At 33.9% G+C, this 12,767-nt stretch overlaps 2 protein-coding genes across 28 annotated transcripts in view; one reads left to right on the top strand and one right to left on the bottom strand.

The window, feature by feature from the left end:
- The window catches only part of Trs23 (trafficking protein particle complex subunit 4-like protein Trs23), a 41,744-nt gene extending 29,889 nt beyond the window's left edge, over positions 1-11,855 (top strand). For 2 of the 3 annotated variants that reach the window (XM_067128750.1, XM_067128753.1), the window contains exon 5: positions 5,958-6,673. In XM_067128750.1, coding sequence (XP_066984851.1) covers positions 5,958-6,157 — 200 coding nt within the window. In that variant the 3' untranslated portion in view covers positions 6,158-6,673. Of the gene's footprint in view, positions 1-5,957; positions 6,674-10,805 lie in introns of those variants that run through there. The other variant, XM_067128752.1, reaches the window with a different exon arrangement.
- LOC136853358 (uncharacterized) overlaps positions 9,279-12,767 on the bottom strand; it is a 302,232-nt gene continuing 298,743 nt past the window's right edge. For 14 of the 25 annotated variants that reach the window (XR_010857426.1, XR_010857433.1, XR_010857435.1 and 11 more), the window contains one exon: positions 9,645-11,708. Coding sequence is in view for 10 of the 25 variants with exons in the window: in XM_067128742.1 (XP_066984843.1) it covers positions 11,343-11,708 (366 nt within the window). In the remaining 15 variants the exon portion in view is untranslated. Of the gene's footprint in view, positions 11,709-11,850; positions 11,923-12,767 lie in introns of all 25 variants that reach the window. The other 11 variants (XM_067128742.1, XM_067128744.1, XM_067128747.1 and 8 more) reach the window with 3 other exon arrangements.

A 12,767-nucleotide genomic window follows, 5' to 3' on the forward strand; every position in this document is an offset into this window, starting at 1 on the left:
AAAAATTCATTATCATTTTGGTGATAAATAACTGTTTAGAAGGATTCAGTCATGCAGAACAAAAATCATTGTACATTATCATATTGTTGCTTGTGATTGGCGATGAAACGTAAACATAATAAAACCATTTTTACCTTATATATTATTGGCATATCTTAGTTGCACCCACAGCAATCTTTGTCTTTGCCTTTATTAGGCAGTATAATATTAAATTTTCTTTAAAAATTAATTATCATTTTGGTGGTAAATAATTGTTTGGAACAATTCAGTCATATGAACGATAATTATGTATGATAATTATCGTACATTATTGTATTGTTAGTGGTTTGTGATTGGCAATGAAACAAACAAAACAGTGGTTTCCCTTTTAGGTGACATGTGTAGGAAAAACATATAGAATTGGCTTTGTTATTTCTTTTATTTTGAATTTCTAGGGATACAGTAAGGAAAACAGCATTTGTAATGGCATCATCTTCACATAACCAGTAATTCACAAGATACCTGTTGTTGCAAATGCTAGCCTATACACAGATGGTTTTGTAACTTAGCAGTCGTCTTATACCGTTGTCTTATACTACAGATATGAGATAAATTCATGAAAATTTGCTATAATTTTCGACCTCGTCTTATCTAAAGATTCTTATACATAGAAATAAACGATAAGTTCCAATTTCACACCAATGCTGAGATTAGTACACAAGTAAACATAAACAGCAACAACCACTACCCTTGGCCAGATTTTGTCTGTTAAATCCAATGTCCGTTGGTTCCAGGTCTGTTAAAGTGAGGTTTTACTGTATTCAGTTGTTTCATAATGAACCCATCAGTCATAATTAACCATTGAGCACACTATATAATTCCTCAGACATCTTCTGAAGTATTGAAGATGGAAGAAGGAAGGCTAGTTGAGAAACTGCTCCATATGAACAACTACTGTTGACAATTTGTATGTATGTAAAGTAGGCAGTCATGAGACTGTTCCCTACATAAGTTATTGCTTGTACAAAGCATGATTTAGTTTTGATTACATATTTTCTCACGTCTTTATACTGAATAAAACCTGCAACTGCATAGATGCAGAATTACATGTACAGTTGGAATATGAAGCAGGTTAAAATGCAACGTTAAATTCATTTTCATTGCTTGATCATCATGATCAAACATGGTACTGTATTTGTAGGGTGACTATTTCACAGGAATTTAATTTAAGTCAGTATGGGTATGGGATTTTCTCTAGCATGTCATAAATTGGTTTAAACTTTGTTGTCTATTGTAATATGTGTGTTTTATTATTATGTATGTGATTATCATGTATATCTTAATATGCAATGACTGTGTAAATTCATTTAAAATTTAGACTTCTTATTCGTGAGCAGTTCATCTGGTATTGATGATTTATACTGTTCATAGCATCAGCAATCCTTTTTTTGACTGGAAAATAAATTATGATTATATAAAATTTCCAGCTTTCTATTCAGTCATTGGTGTGTATTACAGGAACTTTCAGAAAGTAATGCAGACATTACTTCTATATCATGAATAATTCGAAACTTATTCCTGGACGACTTTTCTCATGATTTATGATACTTGTTACGCAAATTAGAAAAATTAGCTTACGTATTACTAAGGAAAAACACTTCATTATACAGTACTACAGTGCCCTTTTTTGTGGCACAAATTGGACCTTGCTGGTTAAGGACTAATTTTAACTGGAGCACTGTAGTTGTAGAATATTTGACTTTCATTCATCTTGATCCCAGTTGCTTAAGATTTCTGGATAGCTGTATTTTGGATAAATAGGACTTCATTTTTAAAATAATGCAGCATATGGTGCAGAAGCACACTTTTTAATCTGAAACTATTAAGAGGTAGATATCCATCATCTTTAAACTGATAAAAGGTATATTGTTATGCATCCCATTGAAAGTAATTTTATTCTCACCTGTGAACTTTGCCGAGTGTAGATTCCACCTTACTGCATCTCATGTGCCTGTTATTGTTGAAAGGAATTTATTCTCGAAGTATTAATATATATCTCTCAGAAAGGCGTAATAAAGACGAGTTCTGTAATTTCCTTACTTTTAATGACAAAAATTACTTATAAAAACTCAGTACAATTTAAATGTTACAGTTATGCAAACAAAATCACTCTTGTTAAAACAGTTCAACTCAGTCTGTTTGGGGAGCACGAAAGCAAGGGGAGACGGGTGGATGTTAACTCTCCTGGTGGATGTTAACTTGTCTGTTGGGTGCCAATCTGGTCTCTTCAGCTACTCTCCTGCCTCTAAAACTCTTACAACAATCATGTACCTTCATTTTGCAACAAATTGGGATTTTTGTTTATCTGCAAAAAACTTTTCGCGTCCACCTTCCATTGTCCTATTGTTTGCAAGGATATTATCTTACAAAAGTTTCCTCAAACAGTTGATTGGGAAGGACTTTGGTTGGCGTTTATCAGTTTTAAATCTTTTCTCCTGAGAGGACTTGATTGGTAAATGATCTTAGGAATATGTCAAAGACCCATCCAACAAGTATGTTTGATTGGAGGGTGTTGAAAAACATCACTTTGTCCAGCCCGTCATGTTGTCAATTTCCTGGAATTAGTCGTTACATAAACTTTTAAATATGAAAATGCCTCCTTTCATTGAATACAACAGAAGATAGCTCATGGGTTATAGAGATGGTTGATGTTAGCTTTTTTAACTCGACGGTGCTGAGTCAAACTTACTTGAGTAATATTCAATCATTTACCTTCATTTTGCCACAGTTTCCAAATTTTCGATTTATGGTTTTATGGCCCTGGGCGCATCTCAGAAATTCTTTCTCTCTTCGTCGTAATATTTGCTCACTGTTTTGAGTTCGTGGAAGAAGGTTTGTTTCAGTCAACAGATTCTTAGTTCTATTTTCAATAAATCACGATAAATAGAAAAATTCAACTTCTCTCTCAACTCTGGTCTCTCTCTCTAGTAATATTCTCTCTCTTTTCAACAAACGGAAAGTCTCTCTCAATATTTCGATTTATCTCTCTTTTTCTCTCTCTCTCAGGAGTGATAATATTTTCTCTGTAAATTTAGAACTCTTCATATTCCTATATGAGATATTAACTGAAATAAAGCATAAAATGCTTTATAAAGGCAAAGTGGCCAGTCTTGTGAGAACTAAATATATTAGATCAGTGTCTGGTTAAACTACTTTAATAATAATAATAATAATAATAATAATAATAATAATAATAATAATAATAATAATAATAATAATGAAAGACAGACTTTGCTGGGTGCAGTATATATAATACTAAAATGTGAATGTTTGGGATAATTGATTTTATTCTATGTTGGTAAAAGGACACAGTTACATGCAGATTTGTCAGAGGGATCCTATATCTTCACAGTTATTCTTGTCCCTCATGAAACCTTGGGTGAGAAAAGGATATTGCCTCTTTGTGTTTACAGATTTTACACTGAACCTTAGGTAGTTGATACTGTAATACTAATTGAGAATTACACAGATAGAGTTGAAGTATAATTATTCTGCAACCCAACCTACTTCAAATGATTAAAAATTCCAGATAATCAGGTCACCTGCCCTCTCAGTTCATAACATGCTTTCCAGATCACCAATAAGTAAGATTTACCAGTAAATAGTTATTCTAATATAGTAATACCTCACTGTACACTGTTAATTCATTTCAAGACTTATAACAAATTGAAAAATAAATTCTTTAGAAATGACCTACACACCTTATAAGCCCTTTAAACTGCCCATATCATCACTATTACAATATATTGTTTGATAGTTTAACATTTTTACTGGTTTCAGTATATAAATTTTAATTGCAAAGAATAGCAAAGCAACCCTCTGGCACCCAAAATTTATTGTATATGAACCAATGTTGGTGATATATTTCCTTTTGCTTTGTGTATCACTAAGGGGTTGATAACTGTTTTTTGTACTTTTCATTACTTCTTTGCAATTCAGAAGAGGAGAGGAAACCCAGTTTCCTTGGTTATAAAATGCTGAGTAATTGCAGGCTTATGAGAACTTCCTTACAGGGTTACTGATTTTAAAGAAACAATGTAAGATCCTTTAGGATCTTGAATTATTATAGAGTGCCTCATAGTTTGTAAAAATTAAGAGGAGAAGTCTCAAGGGGGTGGACCATGTGAACCATCAGTTAATTATCCTTTGTGCAGGAAGTGGGGAGAGAAATGTTATCAATTATTTTCTAATTTGTGCCTAGTGTGAGTGGACTATGTGAACCAACACTCTTGTACAGGAAGTGTGGAGAGAAATATTATGAGAAGGTAGTTAAATTCTTGCCTGTTTTAAACAGCAATTTTGGTGACCCAGAGTCAGCTGTGGCATCCCTAAAATGTAGACTGGAAATTGTAAACAACAATAACTGGAAAGTATCACTTTCACAGTGCATGATGAAGGGTTCTTTAGGAGCAGTGGCCAATGGCTTTATACCTGATGTGATTAAAACATGAAATATATGTAAAATATAAGCTTTATTTACAACACTGGAGGAATGACATATCCCATGAGTCAGTCATTTTCATTGGAGTAGTACAGTATACAGGGATTGTCATTTGACTGTCTCCTCCCTTGAAGCAAACACTATAATGATTGTTGAATATTTACAAAATCAGAAAAAATGACACATCCTAATTGAAAACTTCTATCTCTGCCTGAAAAACAAAGTAAACATTTTATTTTCTTTGAATAATCAAAAATAAAGAAACACAGTATGACTTTCCATTTCATAAGTGCAGTACCTTTTGAAAGTAAGGAATAAAAAACAAGGGGACTGCAAATTTCCCACATATTGCAACTCCTGTTATGAATCTTTTTCCACTGTAGTCATGGCTCTTGATATATAAACACAACACGTGTTTTGTGGCCTGATGTAAAAAGGGTGGGATCTGGAGTAGAAGGCTTTCAAGGTCTTGTGGATTGAAGTTCCAGGTGATAGTCCCAGTACTTATATGAATTTTGATATGGATTATTTTTCTTTTGTGCAGTTTCCCTTAGTGCCATTTCTGTTTGCAAAAAGAGAATTTGAGATTGGATGAAATCTTTAATTTTACTGTATGGTCTAGAACTTTAGTTAATTTTGTACATATGCTTGTTGTTGAGATTATATTAAGATGCTAGTGGAATTTTGCTTAAAATCATGTCAATATGATTTTCATAGAATATTTACATAATCTGTTTGTCTTTGTATAAGTAGCAGCCACTAGCTTTATTCATCTTTGTATCTGTGGGATGCTTAGGAACTTGAAACTTGCTTTACCTTGCTTCTTTTGGCTTGTCTACTCTGCCAGCTAGTGGCTGCTACTTATACAAAGACAAACAGATTACGTAAACATTCTATGAAAATCATACTGACATGATTTTAAGCAAAAGTCCACTAACATCTTAATATATTCCCAACGACAAGCATATGTACAAAATTAACCAAAGTTCTAGAACAATACACTAAAATGAAAGATTTCATCTAATCTCAAATTCTCTTCATTTGCAAACAGAAATGGCACTAAGGGAACTGCACAAAAGAGAAATACAGTAATCCATACAATTTATATACGTACTGGGACTATCACCTGGAACTTCAATCCACAAGACCTTGAAAACCTTCTACTCCAGATCCAACCCTTTTTACACAAGACCACAAAACAAGTGTTGTGTTTATATATCAAGAGCCATGAGTACAGTGGAAAAAATTCATAACAGGAGCTGCAATATGTGGGAAATTTGCAGTCCCCTTGTGTTTTATTCCTTACTTTCAAAAGGTACTAAACTTACAAAATGGGATAGAAGTTTTCAATTTTTTCTGGTTTTGCAAGTATTTATAGTAAAAATGTACTGTAGTAAATAACATTTATTTTTCTAATTTTGCACTTTTTTCTTTTCCACTGAGTATCATTTGTTTAACAGTATTTTTTCAATTCCAGGTGTTAAATTTATGTTGATTAGCGACCACAAGCAGGGCAGCGTAGATGCATTACTCCACCGAGTGTATGAGCTGTACACTGACTATGCCCTTAAAAATCCATTTTATTCCTTGGAAATGCCAATTAGATGTGAATTGTTTGATGAACACTTGAAAAGTACTTTAGAGCAGGCTGAGAGATCAGGAATCAGCAATATATAGGTAGAGTATATTTGAAGTATAGTAGAAGTTGTAGCGGTAGTATCTTTATGCATGATGATTTAAAAGTACCTGTACTGCATTTTTGTATTAATATCATTCAGCTCAGAAATCTGAGCAATATGTGGCTAGTTACTCACATTTCATTTAAATGACAACCCAGTTTTAGTCAAAATGCTCTTTTGGTAGCCTTGTGTTAGGTCATTTCCCAGGGCTTACGAATCCCAAGGAATATGAGGCTGCCACATCTTAGTAAAATGGATGGCTTATGGTTTATATATTGTTATGATAAAAATAAACAACTCATAATTTTGTTACAAGATATATGTACCTCATAGTTTTGTTTACGTTTTTGTTCCTTAGAAGCTACATCTTGCAAAACATCACACAAATAGATCTTTTATAATTAAAAATGCTCTAATGTTTATTGCATGATCTGATGGTCAATGTATTGTAGGCTAAGTTTGTTGTTTGCTGTTTTTGTCATAAATAATGAATTTACTAAAGGACTTGAATCAGTATGAAGTGTTTTATTACTATGGAGCTTGGCTCCTAATTCTCTTCAGATTCATCTCATGAATTGAAATTGGCTCATACCATTATGGACAAGAGGCTCTGATTATGAAAGTTATTGAAATAGCATTTTTATTTTAACTTGACCAATGATTGCATCGCTGTAATTTTCTACTCGACGGCAGCTTGAATTTTCGAAATTCGCAGCAATACTGTAATTCTTCCATCTAAGTTGGTGACTAGACTCCTGCCCACTTTGTGGGTGGTTATCTGGACAGGATGCTTTTTATGCCCAATGTGAGCCATAACGTACTTCCTGGAAGGATGCAGGCTCTTAGTTGAGATTACTGGCACCTTTCTTCATCTTAGGCAGGCATCATGAGGAGGTATTTATGAATCCTTTCTGGCCAAGTTTATGACTCCTCTCAGGAGGATGTCACCTACCCTACTTGCTCAAGGGTGCATGAATTCATGACATAGGACTGCTAGGGACATTCCCATGTCATGAACTTTTCAGATGAACTTTGCAATGTTTCCAGGCAATGGGGGCAGTTGTTCAGGTTGTGGACAGCCCTTTCCTCAGACCATCCTCAGGCCTCTAGATATCTTCTTGGGACCTGTAGTGGTTGCTTAAACAATTTGTATAAGCACCCAGCTCCACTTGGACAGACATGTATCTCACCTGAATACATTTGCATATATTGTAAGTTTGGGGGATGAATGCAGAGTGAGTAGACTTGCTTTCTTCCTTTATTCCTTTTTTAGAACAGCCTTCTAGGGCTGAGGTACGAGCTTGGTCATGCTAGATACAAGCACCTTCGCTCCAAGCACCCAGTCTTAGAATAGTGTTTAGTTTAAGATGCATCGCCTTCTGTTCTCCCTTTCAACAAGAAGGGGACATAGGTAGAGTTACTGCCTGGTCCAATTACTTGGTATTAAGCAGAATTAGTAGCCTTCTGACTTGAATCCCCTGTGGGGGTTTTCATGGTTCTCTGATGTTTTTCCTCCCTTGAGTAATCTTTCTGAATCAGAGACTAAATCATGCCAGGCCCTGCTATTTTGTTATATATGATAGACCAGTTAGATTACAGGAGTGTCATAGGAGTCGTCGTATCCCTTGCTTGCATTAGCAAACAGGAGCATGACATTTCTGGGTAGGGTTCAGCTCCAGTCAGTTGTCAGAGACAGCCTCCAGCCTAAGGAGTAAGTCTCCTATGCAAGAGGGGATAGTTTGTATTTCTGAAGGAACAAATAACAATGTTTTAAGCAATCAGTATTTTTCCTAGGTATACAAACCAGAACCTTTTATAGATTAAACCACATTTCTGTCTCTTTGGCTGAAGGAAAAAAATGACTAGTGATGGATATTCCCCACTCACCACCCCCCCCTCTAAACAACAGTTATGTTCCTTGTTACTGTACAAAGTTCAATGACTGTTCGAGCTTGCACGGAAGGCTACTCCTCTATAAAAGGTTTGGTTGGTCTACCTAAGAAAATTCAAATTACTTAAACAAAAAAAATTTTGTTTGAGTTTTTCTCATTATTTTATATTCCATGACAGATGCAAGTATCTGAAGTTGAGAGAGAGAGAGAGACTGTGTGTGTGTGTGTGAGTGTCTCTCATAGTCTGAGTAGGGCTAGACTAAGCATTAGCAACACCCTTAAAAAAATTCTGGTTATGACATTGCACAAGTTTGCTTATTAAGATTTTGGTAGAGTGTTTATTGAATTTTTATGTACAGTTTTATTTTTCTGAACAACCTGTTTACATAATAGATATTTGCTTATTAAAAGTCAACAGGCAATTATACAAACATTTATATTCTTAAAATGTTATTCAACTTTAACTAGTTACGGAGTATAATATAGTCCAGTGATGTACATATGCATACATTTACACTGAATGTCTTTTTGACTGTAATCTAACAGCATTCTGTGAAATTAAAAATTCCTGTAGTGTTTTTTATGGGCCTTTTAAACTTGATATATGTACATTGTTCATGTATCTGTAATGTTTTATGATACTGTAAAATAATTAAGCTTGAAACATTATATTTAGTACATGAAAGTGAGTATAAAAGTACAGTACTGATATTTTTTAGTGTGTCAGGTTTGTAACTACAGGTTTGTTGCAGAATCCCTTTCTGAACCTTAGTTGAATTTTAACTGTTACATAATGTTTAGTTTTAATTATATAATTTTACCACTGCCAATTTGTAGTACTATTTGTTTTGTCAAAACAGTACAAAATCTGTTTGAACCTCAGCAGATTCCCCGGGAGGTGGTGTTGGTACAGTAAAATGGTTTGAACCTCATTAAAACCTAATGATGGTAACTTAAGAAGTAAAATACCAGTATAGTTAAACTTTAGCTACTACCCATATAATGATGTAAACTAGCAAATAAAATAGTCTTTAACTTAGCTAATGCTTCCTAAATGTGCAGAATACTATCAAAGGGACCTTTAAGTATTCCTGATTTAAAAACAACCTAGTGAATGAGCCCTTTTCTGAATTACTTCAGTTAAATCAAGGCCCTACATATATATATATAAAATTGCTTTAGAACTTCTCTTAATGGTTTAATGTTGATGATAACTAACAAATGGAAAAAGGCTGTACATTTTATTAGAGTAAAGGTATACATATTTTTCGAGAATATGGCACTAGATACAAACTATAGAAAATTGCACAGGGAGGACAATAGACAATTTCAAACAAGTAGAGTCCATAGTACTTAGATGTTCATAAATATTTTTAAAACATGTAAAAATGAATTTTAATTTTTGTATAACAACTTTTGGAGCTTCAGCACATCATTATTCTCATCCGGTCAAACATTTGCCCTTCTGATAGGCTTTGCCTATACAAAATTAGTTACGTACTAGTATAGAGCTGAAAATCATTATACATCTTAGAATGTAATTTTGATTTCTAAAAATGAATGATACAGGCATCACAGAAACAATTATCCATGATTTAAAAATTGCACCTGCAATGCTAAACCTGATGCTTATTTACATTTTTTTTTTTTTAGAAAAGTAACAGTAAATTCTATATGGGACAGTGAAAATGGTTTCAAGATGTATATAAAAATGAAAAACTCTGTTTATCTCTAGTAATGTAGAAAAAATACATGTAATGAATGCTATTTTTTTTAAAAGCATAAAATCTACTTTTGAAACTAAATGCACTTTAAAATGTTGGGGAGTTGGAACTGATGATTGTATCAAGAGGTGGTAACAGTACACTAGTAAAGCATTTCTCTTAAATGTTTCAGTATGTTCAGTTAATGTCCATAACTGTTGTTTTATAAACTAAATTAGATGTACAATACAAATTACAGTTATGCTGTTATTTGAACAGCTATTTTAAATTGGTCAGACTTCTAATTTTTAATCAGTTTAAGTAGTTATTATAATTGTGAAAATCATATTAAAATATAATTTCATATTTTTCTACGTGAAATTTTTCTTATATTGCCAGTAAGTCACCATTAAGGCAGTTCAGTTTATTTTTCGTGATTATTAAAGGCACCATCACTATACAGCACAAGTAAATCATTGAATAACTCGCCCCAATAACCCCGTTATCAATTGTATGAGGAGAAAGTACAAGTAATATTTCTATGCTTATATGTAATGTATGTGGTTAATGTAAATCATTAATAATCAGGACTCTATATTAATGCATGTTTAAAAAAATTACCCTCAGAGAACATGTATATTTCACTTAGAGCAAGGTGCATAGAAGAATTCCAATAATTTTAAAGTACTTTGCATTTTGATCATAGTACCTGTATACTGGATATTGGCCTGTCCTAAGCTTTTACATAGACATAGAATCTAAAGAACAAATTTTATTAGTAAATAATAGTTCATTCATTTCAGAAGGCTTGTTAGAAGGCTTCATTTATTTACAATGCTTTGGTATTCAAATTGGTATCTTATTATACCTTGTGCTGTCTGACATTTATATTAATACAAAAATCATTTAAATTAAGCTGAAATATCAATTTGAAACATGTTTGAAGATTTTATAAAACCTAGGCCAACTACACAACATGTTCTCTACAGTATGTTTCATCTAAAATGTGTTAATGTTAAATAAATGAAATGCCTTGTTTATTACATTTCAGATACTGTATCTTATGTTTCTCCAGTTATATTTGTGAAGCTTTGCTATTCCATACCCTACAAGAAGCCAGATTTCAAAGCAAGTATCATCATATATACAGGAAAGTACATAGAAGTGGATATTAATTTAGCTTTTTACAAGGATTGGGAATATGAACAACAGGCTGCTTGTATCAGATTATTCCTTTACCAGTGTATCTATCTTCTCTTCAGGATTAGAGATGAATCACTCATCTATTTTGGAAATACTCCCACTTTTAATGCCACGTTCTGCTGTTCATTGGGAATTGATTTCACTGAAAACACAGGGTACACTGAAAGAACACTTACAGATAAATGACGCTGGATTTGTTCATACAGTATTTTTCTTATAAAGCAGTCACTTGCTGTGTTAAAATATCCTGTAAATCACAGACCATGAATAATATTTTGCTAGTTGTTAACATTACATTAAGGCATCTGTATCACATTGTTCCTCTGACCTGCATGAGTATATAAACTGCCAAGATCTCCACCAAACTGAATTGGTGTTAAAAATCTTAGCACACACTGTCAGTAACTACATGCATAGCAGGATCGGAGAGAACACCACACTCGGGGCGAGTGTGCCACCCAGGATGATCACGACGCCCTCCACTCCTTTTGCGAGGAACACGTCGAGGAGACCCAGAGGGAGCTGAAGAATCATCACTTGTGTCACCAGGAACTTGCGTTGGACGAACAGGAATTGCTGCAGGACCCCAAGGAATTCCAAGATGCTCAGGTGATGGAGCATCTCGTCGAGGAGAACAGGAACTAGGGTTTGATTGAGGTTTTTGTATAACATTCTGTGTTGTGATCCGTGGAGGATTCCGTAAACCCTCTCGGAACTGACGTGGAACACTGCGGGCAGTCAGGCTGTGTACCTGCAATATGCATATGGTGAAGAAATGTTTGTAATTATGGAGAAGTGTAAAATACTTCGTATATGTCATTGAAGTATCACAAACTGCTGTACAGTATACAGTTTTTTTTAAGAACAGTGTTGCAATAAATTATATGACTTACAATTATCTGTACATTTTACATATCCAAAGTAAATTTCTTCTTGCACCATCTCCCATTATTAATGAAAACAAGCTGCATGAAAATAAAATTGCCTCACTTTAATTTGAAGTAACTATAGTTTTATAATCAGGATACAATCTCAAAAATTTTCAGCCATGTAAATTTAAAATTAATGTCGATTCGTGAGTTTAAAACCTCTGCCTAAATAAGTGTTACATTCATTGCCTTCATACTTTGAAGCTAAGCAACATATAATGACTGGAGAGTCACCATTCAAGTTATAAGTAGGGATTTAAGCTCTAAAATACAAACATCACCTCTGGTTTTGCTACAGTACTCAGAGAGGATGACCAACTAAAATATTTATTGAACAAGAATCCTACACTCAGTGGCTGAAAGATGTCCCCTTCAGTAGGGCATCAAGAGCTTTGAGTTTTTCTCTCATTCTATTCAACATCACAACACCCTCACTACACACACAAATACACATACACATATATCTCACACACCTTCCACTGTGTGGAACCCATTTTCAAATACAGTAAATGCATATGGATGAGGGGAGGGATGAGGAACTTGACATAAGACGATGATTTCTACTATATAGACAAAATAGAATTTGTTCCTATCTAAATACAGACCATCGCCTATTTATAGAAGTATTTCTTCAGTGCAAGCTGGAGCAGTTGTTGAACTAGGTAACGAAGTGGTTTTGGGGGGTGAATGGGGGTGGGGGTGGGAATTCTTACTCGTCTTATGGCCTACCATCCACTTTTTTCTCAGCCACTGAGAACAGTAGACATGCTGTGCTTGCTGCATTTCCTGATGACGTTTATTATTTTGATGAGTACAGGATTTTTTCTTTGCTTACCATTTTAGGATTGCTTCTTTTGCTTTGCTCTTTTTTTTTTGGGTTA

Source organism: Macrobrachium rosenbergii, chromosome 27 (assembly GCF_040412425.1).
Source record: "Macrobrachium rosenbergii isolate ZJJX-2024 chromosome 27, ASM4041242v1, whole genome shotgun sequence".
NCBI lineage: Eukaryota > Metazoa > Arthropoda > Malacostraca > Decapoda > Palaemonidae > Macrobrachium > Macrobrachium rosenbergii.